Source organism: Lasiosphaeria miniovina (assembly GCF_030549165.1).
Source record: "Lasiosphaeria miniovina strain SMH2392-1A chromosome Unknown B0T26scaffold_1, whole genome shotgun sequence".
NCBI lineage: Eukaryota > Fungi > Ascomycota > Sordariomycetes > Sordariales > Lasiosphaeriaceae > Lasiosphaeria > Lasiosphaeria miniovina.
This window is the reverse complement of record NW_026848220.1, coordinates 4,192,331-4,217,431: the sequence shown is the minus strand read 5'-3', so window position 1 is coordinate 4,217,431 and position 25,101 is coordinate 4,192,331. Positions and strand designations below refer to the sequence as shown.

The 25,101-nt window shown below is 54.6% G+C and overlaps 5 protein-coding genes across 5 annotated transcripts; 3 read left to right on the top strand and 2 right to left on the bottom strand.

The window, feature by feature from the left end:
- Positions 1-315: 315 nt before the first annotated feature.
- B0T26DRAFT_687436 (condensin complex subunit 2/barren) lies at positions 316-3,894 on the top strand. The gene is made up of 3 exons (XM_060440936.1): positions 316-491; positions 649-2,986; positions 3,133-3,894. The coding sequence occupies exons 1-3, from the start codon at positions 403-405 to the stop codon at positions 3,412-3,414; spliced, it is 2,709 nt and encodes a 902-aa protein (XP_060303041.1). The 5' UTR covers positions 316-402; the 3' UTR covers positions 3,415-3,894.
- Positions 3,895-4,212: 318 nt separating this feature from the next.
- On the bottom strand, positions 4,213-6,183 carry B0T26DRAFT_57640 (uncharacterized protein). The gene is made up of 4 exons (XM_060435588.1): positions 5,775-6,183; positions 5,580-5,711; positions 5,375-5,394; positions 4,213-4,623 (listed from the first exon to the last, which is right to left on the bottom strand). Exons 2-4 carry the CDS (start codon positions 5,709-5,711, stop codon positions 4,440-4,442), a joined length of 336 nt encoding a protein of 111 aa, XP_060303040.1. The 5' UTR covers positions 5,775-6,183; the 3' UTR covers positions 4,213-4,439.
- A 4,033-nt stretch (positions 6,184-10,216) lies between these two features.
- B0T26DRAFT_634775 (uncharacterized protein) lies at positions 10,217-12,039 on the top strand (the record flags this gene model as incomplete). The annotated part of the gene is made up of 6 exons (XM_060436660.1): positions 10,217-10,332; positions 10,402-10,435; positions 10,532-10,717; positions 10,800-10,854; positions 10,941-11,178; positions 11,274-12,039. 6 exons carry the CDS (start codon positions 10,217-10,219, stop codon positions 12,037-12,039), a joined length of 1,395 nt encoding a protein of 464 aa, XP_060303039.1.
- A 1,824-nt stretch (positions 12,040-13,863) lies between these two features.
- Positions 13,864-18,125, bottom strand: B0T26DRAFT_746106 (putative histidine kinase group protein; the record flags this gene model as incomplete). The annotated part of the gene is made up of 6 exons (XM_060444657.1): positions 13,864-14,346; positions 14,410-15,906; positions 15,973-16,239; positions 16,326-17,152; positions 17,223-17,255; positions 17,312-18,125. 6 exons carry the CDS (start codon positions 18,123-18,125, stop codon positions 13,864-13,866), a joined length of 3,921 nt encoding a protein of 1,306 aa, XP_060303038.1.
- A 4,750-nt stretch (positions 18,126-22,875) lies between these two features.
- Positions 22,876-24,261, top strand: B0T26DRAFT_635245 (uncharacterized protein; the record flags this gene model as incomplete). Its single annotated transcript, XM_060436704.1, has 2 exons — positions 22,876-23,029; positions 23,102-24,261. The coding sequence occupies 2 exons, from the start codon at positions 22,876-22,878 to the stop codon at positions 24,259-24,261; spliced, it is 1,314 nt and encodes a 437-aa protein (XP_060303037.1).
- Positions 24,262-25,101: the final 840 nt, after the last annotated feature.

Sequence of the window (25,101 nt, the reverse complement as noted above, 5' to 3'; positions counted from 1 at the left end):
CGCGGCACAAACGGTGGCGGTCTTTGAATACGACTAACAGCTCCTAGAAACAACCAGAAACAGAAATTAGAAACTAGATGCCGCCAGATGCCAATTGACTTCTTGCCGCAAACTTGAAAGCGGAAAGCTTGGGCTGGCTTTTCTGGGAAAGCTTCGCTTGGTGGGGGAGGCGTTATCAGCACGTGACACTTGATTGATAAAACCTGTCCCCGCCAATCAGCATTCAGGGCGACGCAGGCCTGGGAGGGATGGACCCAGATCGGGCAACCACCCATGTTTAAACAACGGCGGCCGAAAGTAAACAAACATTCTCTAATTTCGAGCCTCTGAAAGCGCAACCCACCAGGCAGGCCTTCAGTGACATGACCTAACGTGCAACAACACCCGATATTCGACAAGACCATGCCTCGAGTCGCCCAACAGCCGCGCAGAAGCGCAAGCAGGAACGTTTCCGGTTCTCTGGCGGCATCGCCATTTAAGTCGCCGGTTAAGTGAGTTTCTATGGTGGCCTCTCTCTGAATTGATATCGAAATCGAAATTACAATTACAGCGAATCGCATTTTCGTGAATCGCGTCACGCGTCTTTTCTTGTCTCGTCTCGTATTGTCCCACTCCACGCCTCTAACGCAGGCAACCCGCGCCATCTAGGATCCCGCTCAACGACGATGCCGAAGAAAAAGCTCGTCGCTCCCACGGCCGCAAGGCGCTGCACGAGGCGCAATTCAACCAGCTGAGGGCCGCCGCCACGGGCACCCCCGCGCGAAAGACCAGCGTCGCCCTCAACGACATGGAGAATGTCGGCTCCCCCGGCTCCAACCCGCGCACCCCGCGCCCGCGCATGGCCGGCAGGGAGAACTCGGCCACCGCTGCCCTGCTCGACGACGAGGACCGCTTCGTCGTCGGTGGCTCCGCCGTCACCCCCATGAAGCGCGCCCCCCCAATCCTCGCAAACTTTGAGGAGTGGATGAAGATGGCCACCGACAACAAGATCAACGCCACCAACTCATGGAACTTCGCCCTCATCGACTACTTCCACGACATGTCCCTGCTCAAGGAGGGCGACGGCGTCAACTTCCAAAAGGCCAGCTGCACCCTCGACGGCTGCATGAAGATCTACACCAGCAGAGTCGACAGTGTCGCCGTCGAGACCAACAAACTTCTCAATGACGTTGCCGACAACCAAGGCAACAAGAAGAAGGGCCGCGACGGTGCTGAGGATGGCGTCGACGACGACGAAGAGGAAGAGGTGGACGAAAACGGCAACGTCGTCAAAAAGAAGCCCAAGAAGAAAGGGAGGTCATCCGAGGCCACTCTAGCCCCCTCATTTGCCTCGCTGCAGCTCAAAAAGTTCGAGCTCGAGTTCACAGTCGACCCCCTCTTCAAAAAGGCGTCGGCCGACTTTGACGAGGGCGGCGCAAAGGGCCTCCTTCTCAACCACCTGATGATCGACTCGCAAGGCCGTATTGTCTTTGACAGCAGCGATGACGCCAACGACACGGCAGAGCCGGGCCCAAAGCCCAGCCATGAGGGTGCTGATGCCGACGAGATGGACCTTGATCTAGAGGAGTCCCTGGAGAAGGAGACCCGGGAGATCGACGATGCGGACGACGAGGACGTCGAGATTGACGTGGTAACCCTCGGCGCCCGCTTCTTCCCCGACCTCGCGCGTCTGGACGAGCTCGATGTCTGCCCGTCGCTGAAGACGTTTGATCTCGGCGACCCAAGCGGCTCCATGGACATCCCGTTCCTCAGAGCACCCGGAGATTGGCGCCAGGATCAGGACAAGGAAAAGACGCCAGGGCCTAGCGGCATCGGGAACAAGTCGGGCATGTTCATCGACGAGGAGAACCTACTCGGCTTTGACGACGACGACGACGGTCTCGGCGCCTTTGACCTGGGAGCCGATGTCAACTTTGGCGAGGGTGGTGAGGCTTGGGCGCGTGAGGCCGCTCTCGAACCGCACATGATGCGCGTTTTCGACGCGGGGCTGGGCCTCGGAGATGGCGTGGGCGCCGAGGGCGAGGGCGTGGACTTGATGGACGGGCGAAATGGCGACTTCGCCGTGTCCATGACCAGCACGCAAAAGGCCGACCAGGCGCACGAGGACATCCTCGGCTACTTTGACCAGGCCCTGCAGAAGAACTGGGCCAGCGCCGAGCACTGGAGGATACGCAAGATCAAGGACGTCAACAAGCCAGCCGAGCCCACACGGCAGCGGAAGGAGAAGCAGCCCTTCGAGATCGACTTCCTCTCGCCCCTCGAGCCTTCGCTTGCCGAGGCCCTCTACACGCAGGCATCCGCCAACTCGGCAATCTCGCTCCCCAAAAAGGACTGGAAATCCAAGTCGCGCAACATGCTCCCCGACGACAAGCACTTCAGCTCGCGGCAGCTGCTCACGCTGTTCCTCAAGCCCAAGGCGCGCATGGGCCGCCGGCGCGTCCTGGGCGGCGGTCGCGGCGTGTTTAGCAACGCGGCCGACGCGCAGTACCAAAACGACGCGCCTGAGGGCGAGATGGACGAGGCGTTCTGGGCGTCTCAGAAAGCGCCCCTGCTGCCCAATGCCGATCCCGCCGCAAGCAACGGCGCGCCCGGCGGCGACGACGCGTCGGCCCTCCCGCAGGGTGACTACGACGCAAACTTCTTCCAGGACAACGACCTGCCGTTCGCCGGGGTGGGCGACGACGATGATGACGATGACGACGACGGCGACGAGTTCGCCGACGCGCGCGACCACTTCTCGCCGGGCCCCGGCGGCCCCGGTGGGCCCAATGCCATGGGAATGATGACCGAAGTAGGCATGACGGGCGCCTTCAACGGCCTCACCGTCACCAACCCCGCCGACCTCGCCTTCGGCACCATGCTCGTCACGCAGAACCGCCGCGTGCGCCCGGAGTACGTCCAGTACGCCCGCGTCGCCAAAAAGGTGGACGTCCGCCGGCTCAAGGAGGAGATTTGGAAGGGCATGGATTTTGAGAATCTCGACAAGGTGAGATTTCCCTTTTCCTTCAACTCTTCTCCCTTTAGCAAGGTCTCAGTGGGAGGGATCATGAATCCATCTCCCCGTTTCTGAGAACGAAAAAAAAACAAAAAAAACACAAGGAACCTAGCTAACAGAATTTGACATCAAAACAGGCGCAGGATCCCAACCGTTCGCGCCTGCCCACGCCGCCCCAAGAGGGCGACGAGGGAGACGACGATGCCAACAACCCAACCCTCAAGTTCACCGACGTCGTCAACGACCTCCAGCGCGTCTACCCCAAGGCCGCCATGGATGACATCTCCACCAGCTTCTGCTTCATCTGCGTGCTGCACCTGGCCAATGAGAAGGGCCTCGTCATCGAGAAGACCCCCGGCCTGACGGAGCTGACCATCCGCAAGGACTGGACCGCTGAGATCACCGAAGGCGGGGACTAAGCTTGTCTGGTCGGCGGGAAGGTGTGAATGAATGCGTGTTTTTTTCTTATTCCTTCTATGTATCTCCGCTGGTCTGCTGTCTGTTTCATACCTGTTTATCTCTGCTGTTGGATGCACCACGCCACACACCACACGCACAAAACACAAAGCGGTGGTTGAACACGGGAGTGAGTGGCACTTTTGCGGGAAGGGAGTAGTGAATGGAGTTTTGGTTTGGGCTTGGTTTTTAATTGTCGATTTATCATGCCTACCTAGCTGTCGATGGTGCGTGCGTGCGTGCGTGCGTGCGTGCTACTACTACAAACGATAATGAAGATATCCTACTATTTTTCTGCCCTTTCACAATCTTCTTTTGTATGTGTGTACGTCTTTTTGTATATTTTGTTCCATCTGCTCAAGGAGGCTCTGCTCAAGGAGGGACTTTCACACTTTGACCTATCGCAAAAGTGAAGCGGCTTATACCCACCACCACGCATAGTAAAGCTTGTATGTGTGTGTATGTGTGTGTGCCCGTGTGCCCGTGTGCCCGTGGTTTGGATTTCATATCGCCTGCCCTGCCCTGGCTTTTCATCTCTAGGAAAAGAACCGCCCACTCGATAAGGCTGTCGTGGGTCTATCTCTAGTGGAGGCTGAATCTTAGGCTTGGAGTAAGGATGTTCAAGTGGTAGTACCTAGGTATCTAGGCAGGATACGGACGAGGCCCTCATCCATCCCCAGTGAGGGCCAGCGGTGTCGTCGTAACGATACAAGGTACGGAGTACTTCGTAGATTGTCTACCTTGTTCCGACTGTAATAGCCAGACGTAAGGCGTGTTCAGTCCACTCCAGAATATAGGCTCTATCTATCCTACTAGGGTAATATCTATACGTCTACACAAAGAGGCTGAGTTTGTATCATGCAAAAAAAGCAGTCCCACCCACCGCTGCCCAATCTGCACAAACTGGCCGAGTCGGTGGCCGAGCTGGATGTCGTGGGTCCCCACACGTCTCGTTCTCTATCTCCCTTCCCACTACCACTACCCAACATCACTCTTCTTTCTTGGAACCCCCACCGTGTTGATGCTCCCTCTCTTGCTCAGCGCCAGGGCTGTCGTCGGCAGTGGCAGTAGCGGCATCGCCATCTGGGACGTCAAAAGAAGCTAGGAGCTCGTCCAGCTTGCTCTCCAGATTTGTCAGGTTGGCCTCAAGAGCTGCAGCCGTTTGCTCGCCTCTAGTAGGTTCAGTGCGCGTGTGCTCACATGCACACACAAAGAAATCAGCATTTGCAAAGTCGGCGTTGTCTCGAACTGGTCCCGACCTCTTTCCCCACTGGGGGTAGGGGGGGGGAACCCGTTGGACCCCTAATCCTAAAAACTGACAAGGATCATTGGACCCTGCATAATTGACGGAAGGCAAAGGAAAGATTTCCCTGGGGGAGGGGACTTGGAGGGGTGGGATCCGGATCCGTCTGCATGAGAACGGTAGTCACATTGGACGTACGTATACAGACGGCACACAAAATCCCGTCCGTCCTAAAGGTCATCAAAGCACCGGCATTCTGAAGCCGAGGGAGGGATTGCTGAAAGTGCTCTTGACGCGGCAGCTTGCGCTAAACTAGAGGCGGTGAGGGGGGTGGATGATAGAGTAGGTGGAAAAGCCATGGCAAGACAGATGGGAATCGGAATATTCGGGACTGTGGTGCTTCTCGGGAGTGGGTACGGGATTGCATCCCTGGGGACAGAGGAAGAGGAACCCTTGCCAGGCAGGCATGCAGAGAGGACCCTGAGGTTTGTTTCCTATGCCGCATGGTAGTCCCGCGCCAAACTGCCAACGTTGTTACGTTATTTTGCATGGCCGGCCACTTGTTCGACCAGCAAGGCGAGGAAGCCGGAGCCGGGGTTGCTTTTGTTCACTTGGAAACCCCGCGAGGAAGAGATCGGTGGGCAAGTGACAGAGCACAGATGATGAAAATCGTATCATACCTAGCAAGGTCTTTTAGGGTCTAGACCGGAACCAAGAGGGCCAGTCAGCCAACATGATCGGAAAGTTTGAAGGCGGCATGCCGAGAGTCAGAGAGGGGCGGACAACCCCCATTTAACAGCAAACGGTACCACACGGACATGGGAAATGGAAAATGGAAAATGGGAAAATGGGAAAATGCAGGGAAGCAGGTCACTAAGTGCTTACCTGCGCTAGATGGTCGCCAACCGAGGCTGACGGTGCCGACCACGACGGCGACGACGGTGATGACGACGGCGGTTGCGAATCTCCGTTGCCGGCAGCATCCCGGGCTGCTGTTGAATTGGTGCCGGAAGCCATCTCGTAGGCAGTTGAGCTAGGTATCCGTGCCCAAGTATCCGTACCGGATGTACCGTATCTTACTTTTAGGTAATATCTGGCACTCAAGTAATGGAAGGTAAGGTAGGGCAGACGTTAAGCGAGGGATATGCTCGATTCCCTGTGACCGAAGTACCAGTGCCTTGGGACCGGAAGGGGTGTACGAATACTGGCAGTGACACGTGTAAGGTGAGGCAGGTATCCGTAGCGCGATGATGTGACCCGGGCCTCTAGGTTAGATTCTAGCTTAGCTTTAGGGTCCGCGCGATGCTGGTTCTCCCGTCTTGCACCTCTTGGGTGGCTTGGGCTCAAAAGCGTCGGGGTTCTTTTTGGAAGGGAAGGCGCGAGGGCCTTGGCCCCGTGTTCGCTGCGCTGACTTCACTGCACCACTCGACCTGATGCACCCGTCGCGAGGTTTGAAGTCCACTCCACTGAGACTGTGTGTGCGTACTGTGTAAGACTAGGTAGGGGCGGGCTACCCAAGTGGAGCGGTGGTCGCGGTCTACTCAGAGAAGAGGTTGAAGATTGAGCTCGTACGATATTTGCAGCGAGGTCTAGAACTAGCGAGCTGCTTTGGGAGAGAGATGGATGGAGGCTGTTTTACAAAGCAGGCGCTCTGACAACTGCCTGTCTCGCTAGGTGGTCTCTTGTGCCGCTTTGCCATGCCCCTTCGCCTTTCCCATGGATGAGAGGCGCTGTCGCGCTCACTCGCCGCTGTCTGAACTTTGAAGCCCGGGTTGGACGGCTCCATTTAATGGCGTTGCGGGATAGACGGGGCATCCCTGGCCAAAAATTAGTACGTACGGATAGAATAAATCTCAAAACCCCTTGCTCGCCTTGGCGCGTTGAGGCTCCGAGCTTGTGGGCGGTTTCCAGAGGATATTCATGGCACCCTCAGTCAGACCTCGAAAGTCAGCATCAAAGCCAGGCTGGAGTATAGTAAGGAATATCACACGAGGGTTTCAAGTTAGTTACCACTCCAGTGTTGTAAGTGTGAATGTGTGGGTTCGGGTCCACGTGGATATTGTCGGTACAGGATACACACCTAAGTGTGAAAATGTATTGTCCCTTATTCTTCGGTCTGACAAGAAAAGATGCAATGGAAGGTTTCGAATTGGAAACTCGTCTAATCATTAGATGTCAGCTTCGTGGTGACGGGAGCTATGAACCCTCACCTGCGAGAAGCTTCCTAATTTTGACTCAAGGCCATTCCCGGGGAAACAATAAAAGGTATCCGTAGAAGTCCCAGCGACAAGGTCCGCGGGGACAATGACGTTGCTGCATTGTCCAAGCTAGTATCAGCGAAATCGACCCAACCACCTCCATCCTAAAGTACGGATACCTCCTCAGCAATCCCATCTCCAGAATAGGGATTCTGCTTCTTGTCTTTTGCGGCATTAGAAACATTGGGCGAAGACGGTTACAAGGGTGCTTGGGGCGGGTTTTGTGCAAAGTCTCGATCCCACGGCCAACCGCCGATTCTGACAGGACAAGGTGAGCGCGACGAGAGTGGATTTTCATAGCACTTTGCACCCCGTGCGAGCCAAAAGACAAGATCTGCAGCAAGACAATTGGACACCCACTCCACTGCCACTTTGCCTGCAGGCACGGCAGAATACAGCTCGCCTGCTGTGGTCCAGGTCCTCAGGTAGGTGTCCTCAGGTAGGTATTCTATTGATCAAAGTGGGAGCGTACGCAAAGTAAGTACTCAGAGGTACCTACCGTAGGTACTGCACAAAGAGGCGTGAGGTGGTGAACATTCCTCCCTACACTCAAGGAGCGTTCTTTTATTGCGGGCAATGGCCGATTGTTACTGGCTGGGCGCCCTTTCGCGCCTGCCACCGTGACGCCGCACGACGGCGCGCCAGCTGGGCAAAAAAGTGGCCGGTGGCCAGCTCCAATTGGCCCGCACACCCTGGCTCCATTAGAATCCCATCATTATCGTACGTTTTTCATGTGTCTCCATGGGGATCGAGATCCTTTTTCCACCTTCACCCACCTCACGCTTTCCGCAAATCCGCACCGCACCCTAATGTCCCGAGCTTTGGCCCATGGACTTGCGGATACCCATGGATGATGGCATTCCGGTTTCCCAACCCTGCGCTGCGCTGTGCTGTGCTGCGCTTCAACCTGCGCTCAACAGCTGTTTTGAGTCTTCAGTGTTTGCTCCACCCCAAGCGCCTGCGCCCCAACATGGAAAGTCACCCGGTCCTGGGGCTGCCAAAGGTGGTTGATGCGCCCAATGGTGGGAATCTGAGATCGGACACCCCTCCTGCCCACCCGCCATTTCACCATTCCCATGCTTTACGCAGGAATGCCCATTTTGCCTCGAATGCAGAATACTACCGCAACTGTCTGCCCCTGCTCTGCCACGGTTCAGGCCCCGTTCCAAGCCCTCGGCCGGACAATGGACCGACGAATGCCAATGGTCTGTCCTCGACGGCGACGATAATAGCGAGCGAGCCTTGCTCCTCAGAGACATCCCACCGAGTATCCGTACCAAACATACGGTGCCTCCATCCCTTACTTGCAAGGAGCAAGCATCAAGAGGTGACCGAGGCTCCGCCGCGCCACCCCCCTCCCCCCAGCCAAAGTGCGATCGATAATCGATTGCGCGAGATGGAGGTGGAGGGGCAGTTTCTAGTGGAGTAACTCTGTAACTACCTTACGGAACTAAAAGTCCATTTTTTGTCCAGCATGCCGAGCCTCGTGCCTGTCCATCATCCGTTGATCTGCTTGACAGAAAAACAATTACTTGCCCGGCTCCCCGCGAGTCTCGCTAGGCTACGTACCTTGGACTTGGCTATACTTTGCACGGTTGTCTGGCTCTCTTCCCTGGTCTCCGGAGTGCACCCTTTTCGGATGACTGCGGACTTGAGAATCCCATTCCCGCCTGCCCAGCCCGGCTCTGTGGTCCTAGCTCGGGTTGGGTTCGAACTAGCTGCCCCCTGCGCCTCGGTACCCGTTGGGTTTTCGCAACTTCCATGTCAACTCGTTCAAACTTGAGAGGGAAAGCAAGCAATAGTTGGGAGGCGCATTGCTGCCCTCACCCCCGTCCCCACTCTCCTCGAATCGACGCAGTACATACCGCTGGTATGTACGTTCACTACTCTGTGCTCGTTGAAGGTCTTATAATATCAATCACCAGTTTGACATTTTCAACTTTCAAAGCTCGCTCCGTCCATGGCGCCCCCGAAACCTCCTAGGTACTACTCCGTACCAGGCAATGTATTCATCTGTTCTCGTCTTCTTGTGTGAAGTCAACCGTACTCCTGGAAACCGAATGGGTGGTGAACAGCAGCAGCAGCAGCAGCAGCAGTGCTGTAGACAGCTGTAAACAAAAACCGACCACAATAACAAGTAGCGATGCAATGGCCGGCGGTGAGTCGAGTCAACTCCCACACGCAGGCAGGTCGTCTAGTCCCAATATACGTTGTATGTACAGACATACGGAATACATGTTCGGTACATATACCCGCCCTTGTTGCGACCACACGTCGTGTTGTGTCTGTCTGGAGCCGGTGCGCTGACAGGCCTCGAGATTACACGAGCAACACCCGGCCCCATGTCGTGTGGTCTAGACCTAGGGCAGCCAGCGATCCAGTTGCCGTCACGCCCCAGAACGGCATGACACCTTTGTTATAGCCACTCACATCTGCACCATTCCCAAGTAAGTACTTACCTTATTTGTGGCCTCGATGCGGTACGTACCCTCTCCCAATAGCATCTTGTCCCACATTGTCGGCTTGTGTTCGCGTACATACAATAATAGCGTGTCATCGAGATCTTGTCCGTCACCCCACCACCAAAAGGGCCAAGTTCCAAGAATCCCATAATCATGTGTAAATCCCGTCTTTACTTTGCCATTGACTCCACTCCCCAGATAAACTGCACCTGCCTTTCTCATCCCACAAAAACTCGTGCCCGGCTTCTGTGACGGCCTCGACGTCTCAGCCGTCTTGCACCACCAGGACTCTGAACCTGAACCTGTCTCGATCTCGGCCGTCCTGTCCAACGTCCATTCATAGCAGCTTGCCCATATACTGTCTGCGTTAAGCCTCATAACCGCTGCCGCCAAGCTTCCATTACCGCCTGGACAGCCAGCTTGCGACCCGTCGCTCTGACTCGAGAGCCCGCGACTGTCACAACCTCGACTGCCTGGGAAGGATAATTGAACCAACAGACAGTGAAGGGTGGGTTTCCCTGGTTCTTCGATCTAAATCATTTGGAGCATACGCACTGCACACACGCCAAAGCCTCGGACAAGGGCGTCCGAAGATCGCCCACGGGGATCGGCACCTCGGGACTTCGCCGAGAATGAAGGTATCCGCAGATTCATATGGCGAGGCAATGGGGGGGGGGGGCTCTTGGGGTGTGCAAGCTTCCAGACCATCCATACCAAAACAGCCACGAGATTCCACCCGTCGCCTCTGGCTCAGTGCAGCTAACCGATATACCACACTACCAGGCTGTTGTCCGACTGGATCATGAAGACTCTCGAGACCATATTTGCTGAGCTGAGCCTCACTGAGTATCTCGATGCGTTTGTCGAACAGGGGTTTGACACATGGGAGACCATACTGGACATTACCGAATCCGATCTGTGAGCTCGATAATGCCTCTCATTCTGAAAGCAAGGCACTGTTCCGGCTAACATGCTTCGGTTCACCAGCGATGCGCTAGGCGTGAAGCTTGGTCATCGACGGGTAGGCATCCCATCCCTTCGACTGCTATGCGCCGTATTTGTATTTGTGTCACGAAGGTGTTCCGGTGGCTAATTTGATGATGGATGGACAACTCAGAGGCTTCAAAGACGCATCGCCAACTCTCGAGGGATTGCTCCCGAAGCCTCCCTCGGTTCCCAGGCGCAGCCTGCTACCGATGACCCTAGAGTGTTAGACGCCCACCGATCCGACTCTTCGAGGCTGGATGCCCTAGAAGCGAGCAACGTCATCCCAACCAAGCGAAAATACCGGCGCCATCCAAAGGTGTGACGCAGTTCTTTGGGTTCGCCCACCCACCGTACTGAGTGAGCATTGAGGGGCTGATTCGTAACCCGCTTGTTTGTAGGTGGACGAGAATGCGCCTTTGAAACCGCCCTCGGCCTATGTGCTCTTCTCAGCCAGTACGTCACGTAACCCCTTATTGTGCTGGGGTTCCCGCACCCGTCGTTGCACCGAAAACTAATTGAACTCGATTTCTGTCTTAAAGAGATGCGTGATGAAGAGCTGAAAGACCGGAATTTGGGCTTCACCGAGATTGCAAAGCTCGTAGGAGAGAATTGGCGGAGCCTATCCCCTGCCGAAAAAGAACCGTTCGAGTCACATGCACAAGTAGCCAAGGAAAGGTACCAAATTGAGATGGAAGAGTACAAGAAGACGCCCCAGTACGAGAGGTACCAGCTTTACCTACAAGAATTCAAGGCCAAGCATGACCATCCACAAGGTGTGTAGAGGTTTCTGCTCCCCCCGCCGAGCCCTTTCACTCCTAACGACATCCCATTCTGCCTTCCCAGCCATGTATGTGTTCTAATTCGCAACCGAGCTTAGACAGGGACGCGGCGAAGCGACTGAAACTTGCCGATGTCAGAATGCCAGACGGTGGTCCCAGCAGCACAAGGTCTAACCGGACGAGCAGGAGTGGGAGTGAACCCCAACGGGAAATCGGATCACCGCGACACGGGTCCCAGCAAGGAATTGAATCTGCCTCCGCCGACGCCCAATTCTCGTCGTCCTTGACGCCAAGCTTATATCATGCTTCCCTCGCTGACCCGGTGAACTCCCCCTTAACAAAGAACATCAACCGACACCTATACGAACTCTCGCCCACCTTCAACACCTTCAACAACGTTAGAGAGTTGCAACCGTTACCGAGCAAGCGCATCACAAACTGGGCAGATGAGGACCGTCATGAACAGCCAGCCACACAGAGGCAGCTTCCTTCTCTTTCCGATGTTTTCGATCGTCACGGGTTGCTACATGAGCCTGTCGGATTCTATGCTTTGCGAGAAGATGCTCCCAATAGCCCCCCAGCTGCAACCATTGCCAACGAACCCAGGCCCGCTTTGAGAAAAGGCGAATCCTCGTCCTCATCTGCCAGCACACCATCTTCCATCTCATCATTAGGGCACCCTCGAACCCCACTCGACAATTCAATGCCTATCCATTCGCTGTTGAGTTCAAAGCCAAATCACGTCCACGAAGGCCAACAGCAGCCCATACTTCCCGCAATGACTATACCCGGAGAACATGGCCAACCGTTTGTCCACCAGCCGATAAACGGTGCTGGCATGTTTGTGGCCAATGGTTAGCCGTGCAGCTACCCTAGATATCCAACCTCTGCTAATGGTGATGAAAAGGCTACCATGGCGGGCCTTCAAACTCCCACTCCTCTATAAGCATACCTACCGTCAACCCGGGGCACGGCACGCAACCTGCATCATGTAGAGCCGAGTCGTCCAAGCGTGGGAAACCAGATGTCAATCTTGACGGTATGAGCGCTTTGTTGAAGGCAGGCGAGATTGTCAACCGCCGAGCTCAGTAGCCACACCTGGCCTGGCCGTGTTTGACCACATTGCCAAATATTTACGATATATTCCGTGACATGTATTTGGTCCTGTTCATCGAGGGCCTGCCAGCTAGGAAAGCTTTCGGGCCCCCATACTCGCCTATTGCGATGTCCATCTCCAAAACAAATACCACTTCTTTCAAAAGCGCCTCCCTTGCTTGCCGTCGTCTACGTACCTCGTCTTCTTTTACTTGGTTGGTACATTATGTTACACTTGGGGGTCGGGATTTTTCTTTCTGGATATCGGGTTGCATCATGTTCAATCCAAATACACTTGGAATGGGCGCGGCTTACGCGAGTAGTAATTTCGTTGGTAAACGAGGTGTGTACATAGCTGGTGGATGGATGGGTGTAGGTACGCAGGTCTCTTTATTCCAAGTCATCCATATCAAAAGCGATTGAGTGAGTGAGTCAATGAGTGGACGAGTCGGTGGGTGAGTGAGTGGCTGGCCGGGTGGTTTTCTGGTTAAGTCAAAGAAGAATAAATAAGAAACCTCTTCGTTTCATTGGGCTTTTGACATACACATGTACCGAATTCCGTGTTTTACGAATCGAAAGGGAAAAAAACAGCTAGAAACAAAGGGGGTGGATGAGAGGCGAAAAAGCACCAGTTCACAATCAAAACAAGCTCAAATCCACCCAGTCACGCCCCCTTTCCAGGCTCAATCTCCTCTTGTACCTACGTAACTACCTACCTAACTCTACCGTCCCGGAGAGGCTTCAGGAGATGGACGCTCATCAAATCCCCAAAGTCGCCCTAGCTAGCTGGATATCTCAGAAGAAAGGGAGCATTGAGTGTATTCCCCCCTCCCGTACTGAGCCGATTCTTTCATTCGCCTTCTCGCACTAGCTCACTCGAACACTCACCAGCTCACTCCATATCGGCTCTGGCCCGGCAAATCGTGTTTCTATTTCACCGACGAGGTCCAGTAAAAGCACAAGCCCAGATAGAGGGAATAAACAGAAAGAAGAAAAAGATAATCCCCATCCGCTCTCATATCACGAAGACGAAGAGAAAGAGAACTGACCAGAACCATTTCCATAGTAAATAAAGTTGAACTTAAAATAAATTAAAAAAAGCCGACCGGTAGAGACAAACAGCTACGAGAAAAGGAGAACGGGGTTGGAAAGGGGGGGGGGTTCATCATAAGAAGAAAATGAAGAAAAGAGGAACCTCCTCCCTCGCCTTGCATCATGTCGCACCGAGGGAGGGATAGACAAGAAGACCAACGCGCAAAGCAGACATTCAGTCTCACCACCCAATACGAGCTTGTTAGACCCCACCCCCTTCGCTCCTCCCGCCTCCCCCATGTTGCCGTCCTCTCTCTTTCGTATTCGCCCCTTCCAAATACATCCAGCCAAGTTTGTTTGTTTCTTCTGTTCTTCTAGGCCCAGGTATCATGCAGACAAAAGGATTAACAGCATGGAAAATACAGAGACACACATAGCCAAACATTCGTCACTCGGAGCAGAAAAATGGGAAAAGGGCTGCTTCTCCAAAGATATATGCAGGTCCGAACGCCAACAAATACACCCAAAAGCAGCAAATACATCAGGTTCGCAACAATCATTTCGCGGCGTGAATGTTAGGGTCCGACAGGCTGCTGCGTGCTCTACTGTTTTTGCTCATAGGGTCCTCGTGGTCAACTGTGACGAGGGATGGGCTCTCTAGGAGTGCCTCGGCGGCCGTTATGGCGCGTGTTGCTAAGACTGGGCGGAGGTTGGCGGCGGCAGCAACTACTGCCTGGCTCTGAAAGGCCAAAGACGATCCCGTGTCGCGACGGCCGCCCGTCACGGCGTCGGCAGCCCGCGTGAGCTCACGCTCCCGGTTCTTTTCCAGGAGCTGTCCGCCAAGCGTAGCGCACTTGAGTATCGTCTGAATGAGATGGTTCTGCTGTAGCGGCTTTGAGAGGTACTCGTCCATTTGTGCTTGGATGCACTTCTCCCTATCGCCCATCATGGCGTGCGCCGTTAGCGCAATTATGGGCGTCCGCTGGGTTCCCAGGCTGCGTTCGTATTCGCGAATCTTGGCCGTCGCCTCGAAACCTCCCTGTGCATAATCGGTCAGTCATATGAGCCGCAAAGCTATCGCCATCTTGGGGATTAAACTTACCATGATTGGCATCTGTACATCCATCAGAATGACGTCAAACTTCCTACGTTTGATAGCCTCAACGGCTTCCTTGCCATTGCCGACGACCGTCACGACATGGTGGTACTTCTCGAGAATCTTGACGGCTAGCCTCTGATTGACAGTGTTGTCTTCGGCCAGTAGGATCTCAAAAGAGCGGGTGTTATCTGCTAGCGACGGCGTGGCTCTGTTTTCGAGAGCCGGCACCATCCCGTTGCCGAGATCGATGAGCTGGCAAGGGGTCGTCATGTACGAGGTAATGCCCAAGTCCAAACAAGACTTGAGGGACACGTGGACCACGGGCGCCAAGAGAACGATGGGCAGATACTTGAAGTCGTCGACCGACCGTAGCCTCCTGGCGTCCTCGATAGAATCGACAATGATCACGTCATACGGCGAGGAGCTCTGGATCCGCGCCTTCTCAAGAGCAGGGCTCTTTTCGGAGTCGACGACAACGGGGATCAGTGTCAAGCCCTCCAGCATCTTGGCAATTTCGGGTCCATGGCCTGTCCTGCCCTTGTCGATGAAGAGCACGTGATGACCCTTGTAAGGGTTGAGTTGCTTCGCAATCAACGAGATGTCGCCATCAGCCAAACGGACAACGCAAGTGAAATAAAACTTGCTGCCCTTTCCGTATTCGCTCTTGACCCACACGTCACCTCCCATCAGGTTGACAAGCCTCTTGGAGATAGATAGACCAAGACCGGTGCCGCCAAACTTGCGCGTCATGGAACCATCGGCCTGCTGGAACGTGTCGAAGATGAGGTCGAGCTTGTCTGCCGGGATGCCGATGCCCGTGTCCGAGACAACAAACTCAATGGCATACTCGCCCGGAACGCACTGCACCTGGGACGCCTTCTGGATAGTCAGGCTGACCTCGCCATGTTCGGTGAACTTTATAGCGTTGCCAACCAGGTTGAGAATAATCTGGCGGAGCCTGAACGAGTCGCCAACTACATGGTCGGGCACTGAGCTGTCCACGCGATACGTCAAGTCAAGGAACTTTTCGTTGGCCTTGACTGCAAGTGTTTTCAAGGCATTGAAGACGGTTCCGCGGAGGGTATACGGGATTTCCTCGATGACCATCCGCCTGGCCTCAATCTTGGACAAGTCCAAGATGTCGTCAATAATGGTCAATAAGCTGTTTGCCAGTGAGTTGACAATATTGAGCATTTCCCGCTGGTACTGTGTCAGGTCCGTATCCAGGGTCAGCTGTGTCATGCCGATGATTCCGTTCATAGGCGTCCGAATCTCGTGCGACATGTTTGCAAGGAACTCGGATTTGGTCTTGCTGGCCAATTCGGCTGCCTCTCTGGCCTGTGTGTTTCTTTGGATACTGTCCCTCAGGTTGTATACCATCTGATTGATCTTCTTTTTGAGCTCGTCCATCTCGCCCGAGGCCTCAACCTCAACGAGCTTTGTAAAATCCCCATCCGTTGCAGCGTTTGTGATGTCGCCAAATGCACGGACTTGGGCAGTCTAACGCGAGTCCAGTTAATATGGGATAGGCTCTGATATCCAGCGCACGAGTAGAGATATACATACCAGGTTGTTTGCCATCGTGTTAACATCAGTTGTGATTTCTTTCCATCTTCCCTTTAGACCAGCGACATCGGCTTGTCCTCCCATGATGCCATCAACACCCACATCTTTGGCCACTCTCTGGACCTCGTTACAGAATATGGACAGCCGGTCAACCATGTTGTTGATCGTCTCCTTTAGTATAAGAATCTCGCCCTTGGCCTCGACGTCGATTTTCCGGCTCATGTCGCCGTTGGCAATGGCTTGTGTGACAGTTGAAATACCTCGCACCTGGAAGCGTAATGTTAGTACTCATCTACATGCTTTGCACCCAGCTATTGGATTGGTTGCACGGAAAGGGGCGAGTATCGACGTACCTGTGAGGTAAGATTGCTGGCCATAGTGTTGACATTCTCTGTGAGGTCCTTCCATTTGCCCTCAACGTTGTCGACCTGGGCCTGACCGCCAAGAGTTCCGTCTGTTCCGACCTCCCGAGCTACCTTGCTCACTTCGAAGGCGAACGTTCCCAGGCGGTCCACCATGGTGTTGATGGTGTTCTTCAGATCCAGAATCTCTCCTTGGACTTCGACGCCGATCTTTTTGGTCAGATCACCTCGCGCGACAGCAGTAGTAACCTTTGCAATCTCGCGCACTTGTGTTGTCAGGTTCATGGCCATGCCGTTGACATTTTCCGTCAAATCTCGCCATGTCCCTTGCACATCGTGAACGGTAGCCTGGCCTCCCAGTCTCCCCTCGGTTCCGACTTCCCTGGCGATCTTGGTGACTTCGCGTGCGAATTGCTGCAGCTGGTCCACCATGGAGTTGATTGTCTTCTTCAGTTCAAATATTTCACCTCGGCACTCGGCTTGTACTTTTTGCGTAAGATCTCCCTTTGCGACAGCGGTAGTAACTTTGATAATGTCTCGGACTTGGGTAGTTAGGTTGTTGGCCATGGCGTTCACGTTGACTGTCAGCTCGTTCCACATGCCCTGCACGCCTTCGACGTCGGCCTGGCCGCCCAGGATACCTTCGGTTCCGACATCTCTAGCAACGCGTGTGACTTCAGAGGCAAACGTCCGCAACTGATCCACCATGGTGTTGATGGTCTGCTGCAGCTGCAGAATTTCACCCTTGGCAGGGCGTTCGATTTTCTTGGTCAAGTCGCCATGGGCGACAGCTGTAGTTACCGATGCGATCTCGCGCACTGCGGTGAATTAAATTGTCAGTACCGGCTGCAAACTACTCTCGACTGCTTGGCACGAGTATGAACGCACCTTGATCCGTGAGGTTTTGCGCCATGACATTTACTACACCTGGAGTTAGTCGATTGAACTGCGCGATAGATGCTTTTAGCAGGACACACCGTTGTCTGTGAGTTCCTTCCAAGTGCCATCAACGCCTTGGATCTGAGCTTGGCCGCCGAGGATGCCCTCGGTGCCGACTTCGCGGGCGACGCGAGACACTTCGCTGGAGAAGACCTGTAGCTGGTCCATCATGGTGTTGATGGTGCGCTTGAATGTCGTAATTTCGGGGTCCATCTCCACGGAATTCATGCGGACCTTCTTGGACAGGTCTCCGCGGGCAACGGCAGTTACGATTTCACCTATCTCACGAAGTGCCTTCTGGAAAGCCTCGTTGGCCTTTTGGTGCTTCCACAGCTCCCGCTCCAGAGTGGCAACGCGCTCCTGTTCGATAATTGCAAGAGCCTTCTCTTGCAGATGTTTCTGCTCGAGGAGCTGGGCGTTCACGCCAGCCAGCTCTTGGCGCTGGCTGTCGAGGAGTTTGGACTGGTCGTCGACATGCTCACGGAGCCCCTCAAGAGCCTCGTCGATAAACCCATTTCGCGGCAGGGAATCGCCGTACTTGGGCTTGACCGCCTTGTTGGCCGGGACCGCGGGCGTAGAACTTCGGTCATCGGCAAATAGCGAGTCGGCGCCTTCGTTCGGGGTGTCTGGGAATATGGTGACGGGCGCCGAGCCTGCCTTTGTCTCGAGTTGATGTACGCGGAGGACGAGGGCAGCTAGCTCGCGTTCTAGCTCTACCTTGGCGGGTGTGTCCGGCCCGGGAATGCGGAGGGGACCGCCTGCGCGGACATTGAAGGCGGGCGGTGAGACGGGATCGTTGGCGAGAGACTTGACAAGAGCAGCAACGACTGCGAGCGAATGTTCGTGCGTCATGGTAGCGGCAAGTTCTAGTTCGACGCCGCGGCCGGGACGGCGGGCAACGGGCGAAGCGTTTTGCGAGCTACTGGCAAGGGAGCTATAGCTACGCCTTCATCGGGGGAGGGTGACGTAGGCTTTGTCGGTATATCAGCTAATACGAGATGGACGAGGTAGAAACGGCTGCGGTGACAGCAGCTCAAGAGAATAAACTCGAATATCCGCAAGGCGGGCTGTAACAAGTAAGGGGTTAATCATTGACCAGATGCTGGCTTGGAATGGCGACAAAGCTCACGTTAAAAGTAACAGTGCAAGCAAAAGCAGTCGAGGAAGAAAAAAGCCGCGAGCTCTGGGTTCTGGGTTGCCAAAAGACGGATTGGGGGGAGTGTGGTGAGGCGGAGGAGGCAGGAAGGCAGACCCGACAGAGCAGCAAAAAAGCGGTCCTTTGCCTTTGAGTGCTGTGGCCGGGGGCCTGAGCAGGGATGGAGGGTGGGAAGGGGGACTAGCCAATCCGCCGAGCAAGGGAGGGATCAACGCTTCCCTTCGTCGAATCTTTTTGGCGCTTGGTGCCTGTAGGTGCCCTGGTCCCTAGGTGCCTACGGTACGTAGATAGGGTACTGTAGGCGCTGTAGCTCCTTTTCCCGCGGGCTACAGGTAGCCCGGTACCTTCACGGCCTACTAAGGTACTGAGCGGGCACTGGCAGTAGGAGGTTGGTTCGTTTTTGCCCTTCTTTCTTAGCAGAATATGTACCTCGAATTCTTTAGGTCCCGTCGATAGAGGTTCTAGGGCCGTTCTAGTCGGCTGTCAACTGTGTACCCTGCAGCGTTGGGGGAAAGCAAAAAAACGCAGGGCCACGGTATGGAACCCGCCTCTTGACTCGTCGACGGACACGGGCAGTAATGGATGGATGGCGGGAAGGCAATAACTTGAAGGGCACAAGACGCAGTTTCCTCGGCGAGGGCAACTATTGACCATGTGTATTACCGGCCTTACCTAGCTCGTGGTGCCATGTAGAGTATTCCGTCCCACCTCAGAGCAGCAAAGGAGGGGCGGGGTGTGGGACGGGAACCTGGCTTTTTGATTGCCAGCGGCCTGGGAGCCACCACCCACCCACACTTCGGGAAGAGCCAAGCTTGCAGAGCCCTGGAAAAACCTACGATCCCAAGGAGGGCTCTTCGCTGTATGTACGTCTAGACATAGAAGTATCACTCGTTTTATACGACACTGTACTATGGCATAGATTGCAGCTATTCAAACGAAATACCGCCTTTCTTAGTTAAGTTATTCAAGGTTTCTCTGCGCCGTAATGTGGAAAATGCATGTGAGCTAGCCGGCTGACCTGGGATCGATGGTCTCATTTTGCGGGGCGGCTTCGGCACCATCACGCTCCCCCCGTGCCACCACATTCACGGCTGCCCGGCTGAGGCACAGGCACGTCCCAATGCCGGTGTGTCTTTCTGCCTTTTTAATTTCCCTTGTGCATTTTTGGCACCTTTCCTCCCATGACTTTTCCAACATGTGGCATTGCCCAGGGATGCCAGATCTTGCTCGCTGATACCCAGGCTGCAGCACTAGCGTGGCTTGTGTAGTCCAAACACGGGCATCCCTTCCTCCCTTTCGAGCTTCATACCCGAGTTACTGTGTACCTTTTAGGGAAGCCAGGAGGTCGAGGCAAAGCTGCAAGACAATTAATTCGAGTGGATGAAAAGATACCGCCCAAGGTTGCTACCTAATGCATGGGCAGCCTTCACTTTTCGCCCCTCGGATGCCGGACACGTTGGCGACGTACACTAGAAAGGAGGGGCGGAGGGAGTAAGTGACAGCTCCAATCACCTGTTTCTCCACATGGTCTCGTCGTAATAACACGGGCAACGGCATCTTCTAGCGTTCACTAGCCCCAGTTGTTTATAGGTTGGCGGGAAAGATTGGACGTTGAGGTACGGGCGTTCCTTGCTGGGTGTGGCACGTCACGGCAATGGGCTGGACGTTTCTCGGAATTGGAGGGGGGCCGGATGGGCCATTGGAAACCAACCTAGGAAGTGCGGTGTTCAGTATACCTGCACGGACCACACTCCCTTGCCTGCGCCGATAGTCGAGCCTACCTTACCTTCCTTGGGTCCTATTACACAGCATCACTATACCGTGTTCAATGTAGGGCAGGATACGTGGAACGCACATGAGCCTGATGCATATAGTCATGCTATGGATGGACCATCGGCTGTTCTTCCCCTACGCTTCCATTGCCATTCTCGGCAGACTTGAAAGGTCAGTTTGCCTAGAACTGCGGATACTAATCAAACCCTCTCGCCGCTCCGCCGTCCGATCGACAGGTCCGCAATGGCGGATAGCCTATCGAAATCCGGCCTCTTGATTCTTTCTTCTTCAAATATTTCTAATGCCTTACCTCTGTTCAGAGTCTCTCTTCTTGACAGAGCTGTCATTTTGCAACTTTGAAAGCTTTCTCTAGCCCCTCATGGCGCTTTCGCTAAAGTTTCTCATCCCGCCAGAGCCAAGCCACCTACGTCATCGGCTGAAGCGGGGGGCCAGCCGGGGTTGAGTCAGGCTGCAGCTTCCTCCATGCCGACGCCACCCACCGTGCCGTTTTCCCCACCCCGCCGCCCGGGGTCGATATTCAAGAGAAGAATGCGAAACAAGCCACTGCCCACCTCAACGCCCGACCATTTTCAGTTGTCTATACTGTACACTGACGACATTGGCACATGACAGATGGGGGCATCGATGTGCTGGCACGGCGCAGTCCTTCTTTTTTTCTCTTTCTTAGTCTTTATTTGAATCCTGATGGATGAATGGGTTGATAGATTCTGGAAGGAACGAAAAAAGAAAATTTGGCAGCAAAGAAACTTGAACAGAGGCCGTGCCCAGTCATCGTCCAATCTAGATACAGTAGCGTTGTGAAGCGGGTCTGATCTTTCCGGGGACTGCTTGCATTTCGAACCAGGTAGGTACTGCCTGTCCTGCCTGTCCCTCGGTAGGGGGGCACGCACGGCACTAGACGCTTGGTAGCCGATAAAGCCAAAATCCAATCAGAAGGTAGCCCGAAGATTCTACGCATGCTGCCGACCTGCCTCAGTCAACGAAGGTGCATAAACCGGTCAGCGATGATCCCTTCTCGTCCTCGCTATTCGATACCCGGGCGGGCTGAAAATAAACACACCATACACGTGCATAAAACATTCTTGCAGATCCACGGCGGATTATAGTGTAATACGAGGAATCGATTATCAGCAACGCTATTGCAGCTTCATTGGGCAGGTGTACTCATTTGCTGCCTATAAAGCAGCCTCGCATTCTGCAATCGCGCAGAATCGCTTTTGGCGGACTCCTATCTTGGCACCTAAAAAATTGGAGCAGAGCCCCCAAAAGCTCATTGCCTACCAAAGGTAGGTATAAGCCAAACTTGAAATTAAAGAAACCAAGGAGCCGCAAGGTATTATCAGCAAGAAATTGATTTAGAGAGGTTTCATTCGCAATGGCATAGGATAGAGACGATCTCACATGCGCATTTTGGCAGGTCAAATACGATAAGAAGGTGGCGAACAGACAGATAGGAATTCCGCATCCACGAGATGTTAAAACCAAAGGGTGCTAGTGGTTGCCCTGTCAAATCTCACTCAGCCCCCTCAACGACCCACGTAGGACCCTGAAATCGGCGGCCAGGCCAGAATTGCCCTGGGCGGTCGCGGCGATCACTGCTCGATGCTGCAATAGATCAAAAGTGTCTAGTGTTTTATGTTTCGGTCTAACAGAGGAGCTAGTACCGCCCGTTCATCGATGACTGGCCCCCTATTTCTAACAACCCCCCCAACCGTGTCTATCACAACCCATCAGGTCAAGTGGCAACTGCCTACCAGGGGCTAATTAAGGGGTTTTGTCTCAGTTGGAAGAAAAGAAAAGAGGAAACTCTCGTCGATAAGAAGCAGTTGTCGGATTTTGGCATGGAATAAACTTATAGATAGAATCTTGCAACGTTGAAGGTATACTGATAAGATTTGGCAAGAAATAGCACACACAATACAAATTCTCTGACAAAGATGCGAGAACCATAAATGCATGTGAAGCAGTTGCGTTTGCTTGCTTGTTGATTCCAGACTGATACGCTCCTATGAATACAAATCGGACGGAGGACACGAATACCTCCCTCACATCTCTCACTACACATACAAATTAACACCACCCAATATACACAACCTCCTTCGCAGCTTCAAAGTTCAAACGGGGATTGCTTCAACATTTCAAGTGCTTGTGAGTTCGCAGATAGCGAGTAAGTCCATCTACTTTAAGCACTCCCCATGAAGTAGGCAAACTTGACATGATGAGCAAGTTGCAATAAAGTGAAATGATGAAAAAAACAAGACCATGCAAGACAACGGTTGATGAAGCAAGTGAGTGCACCTGGGTTAGGGTTATACATCTCCAACGTCCCGACTCAGATAAGTCCGATAAGGAAACAAAGGCCCGCATGAGATGGAATTTACGATTTGTTGGTCAAGCCGCGCCTACCCGCCGCCGATTGTGGTTGCTCTTTTTTTGTTCTTCAATTCGTGTGTTGGAGTCACTTTTTCTTTTTCGTCTGCCTGCACTGTCGTTCTCAAGGTCATGACACGGTTTCCCCGGCTATTGTCATGCACACGGCCGCGAATACGAACCATCCCGACGACGGTGACTCCTGACAAGATAGCCACGGGCGCCGCCGCCCCTATCGCCGCACTAGCCACCGCTTCGGCGACGGCGATGGCGACGACGACCATGGATACGCCGGCGCCTACACCCACACCCAGAGTGCCTATCCCGCCCCGCGGCGTCGACTACCGCGGCAAGCTGGTGCTGGCCCCCATGGTGCGGTCGGGTGAGCTGCCCTCGCGTCTGACAGCGCTACACTACGGCGCCGATCTGGTATGGGGTATGTGTGTGCTATTGAGACTTGAGAGCCGTGGTGATAAAAAACAGCAGCTAACGGTTTTGGCGGCGCCAGGTCCCGAGACGGTTGACTACTCCATGATCGGCACAACGCGCCGCGTCAACCCCCGCACCGGCATGATCGAGTGGACGCGCATCCCGACCAACAACAAGAAGGTCGACTCGAAGGTCGAGAGCATCATCTTCCGCATCGACCCCGTCCGCGAGGCGTCGCGGCTCATCTTCCAGCTCGGCACGAGCGACCCGGCGCGCGCCGTAGAGGCGGCGCGGCTGGTAGCGCCCGACTGCGTCGGCATCGACGTCAACGCCGGCTGCCCCAAGCCCTTCAGCACGTCGGGCGGCATGGGCGCGGCGCTACTGAAGACGCCCGACAAGCTGGTGGCCATCCTCGACGCCCTGGTGCGCGACGTGGCCCCGGCCGCCCAGATCGGCATCAGCGTCAAGATCCGCATCCTCGAGACGCCCGCCGAGACCGAGGTGCTCGTGCGCCGCCTCGTCGCCACGGGCATCACGGGCCTGACGCTGCACTGCCGCACCCCGGACATGCGCAAGACGGCGCGCGCCATCCGCGGCCAGGTGCGCATAGTCGCCGACGTGTGCCGCGAGGCCGGCGTCGCCTTCCTCATGAACGGCGACGTCGAGACGTGCAGCCACGCGACCGAGCTCGCCTACGAGTTCGGCGCCGACGGCGCCATGATCGCCACCGCCGCCGAGAGTAACCCCAGCTGCTTCCGCAGCGACGCGGCGGGCGGCTTGGCCCCCTGGGAGGAGGTGGTCGGCAAGTACCTGACGTACGCCATCGAGGTCGAGAACAAGCTGCAAAACACAAAGTACCTGCTCGCGCAGATGGTGCCCGGAAAGGCGGGAATCCACCCGAAGCTGCACGGCTGCAAGTCGTACCGCCACATTATCGAGCTGCTGGGCTACACGGACCTCGTCGACCGCGCCGCCGCCGTCGACGCCGTCCTGAACCTACCCCCACTGGTAGCCCCGCCACCGCAGCTGGCTGCTGCCAAGCCCTCAGGGGCGAAGCGGAAGAGGGGGGCAGCGGCCGGCGCCTCGCACGACAAGAAGAAGAAGACGGCGCCATTCGCACAGGCAAAATCCCCCCACAGCCGCTCTGCCAGTCCGGCTCGTGAAGCGGTAGAAGCTGCGGTCGGGGCGACGGCGGTAGTAGCGCCTCAGCCGGCTGCGGCCTCGAGCGTGGCCGTGTAGATGGATATATCAAGAATACCCATCCATTTCTGTTTGCTTTTTGTTTTGTATTTAAGATATCTCGGGCATAGAAAAAGCGTAGGCGGGTAAGGTAGGCGGACTGGGGACTGACTGACTGACTGATTGACTAGTGGGACAAGGAGACGTATATATTATATTTTGTCTGCTTCAATAAGACTTACTACCCTAAGCAGGGACTTCTACAGTTAGATTTATTACAAAAGTGAAATGGCTCATACCCATCACCACGTACACATCAAAGGTTGACACAGGCATTTGCCGCGGTATAGCAAAAAGTCAAGCAATTGAACGGCAATGCTTCAACAGAGTCATACCGGCCGGCCCACAAACCTTACCGCTGCCTTGGAAGATCAAAGTTTTCGCCCCGGGCACATAAAGGGGCCTGTTTGAGCTCCAATCAAGACCAGGTCGTCGGTGGTTTGGTTCGATCGACGGATTCCAAATGTTTAGCTAGATGCCAGACCCATAACCGCAGATATAAAGACACAGTTGATGCCTTTTAAACGCCATGCCCAGGGCAGGCGGATGTATATACATATAGGAACAAAAAAAGAATTAGGCTGGTAGGGCCTTTTTTCGTAAACGGGTTCTTCTTCCACAACATTTCCTTTTATTTTGCTGTTGCATCATTGCATAATTCCGGACTGAATACTGCCCCCCCCTCCACGTAGATGGGTAAATGGGAGTCTGCATTGTTTTAAATCTTTCTAGGTTTCCTTGACTGCCTTGAATGACATTTGAATCATGGTTCAATGTATCCCCTCCCTCCAAACCCCTATTTTCTAGCTTCTAGTTTCTAGTTTCTGCAGAATCTGCAAT

What these genes read in the sequence shown, in the direction of transcription:
- B0T26DRAFT_687436 (XM_060440936.1), top strand. Translation starts at nt 403, where the DNA reads ATGCCTCGAGTCGCCCAACAGCCGCGCAGAAGCGCAAGCAGGAACGTT. An exon ending in CCATTTAAGTCGCCGGTTAA is followed by an intron (nt 492 to 648) that starts GTGAGTTTCTAT and finishes CGCGCCATCTAG; the next exon opens with GATCCCGCTCAACGACGATG. An exon ending in ATTTTGAGAATCTCGACAAG is followed by an intron (nt 2,987 to 3,132) that starts GTGAGATTTCCC and finishes ACATCAAAACAG; the next exon opens with GCGCAGGATCCCAACCGTTC.
- B0T26DRAFT_57640 (XM_060435588.1), bottom strand. Translation starts at nt 5,711, where the DNA reads ATGGCTTCCGGCACCAATTCAACAGCAGCCCGGGATGCTGCCGGCAAC. An exon ending in TTGGCGACCATCTAGCGCAG is followed by an intron (nt 5,395 to 5,579) that starts GTAAGCACTTAG and finishes GTTCCGGTCTAG; the next exon opens with ACCCTAAAAGACCTTGCTAG. An exon ending in ACCCTAAAAGACCTTGCTAG is followed by an intron (nt 4,624 to 5,374) that starts GTATGATACGAT and finishes TGAACCTACTAG; the next exon opens with AGGCGAGCAAACGGCTGCAG.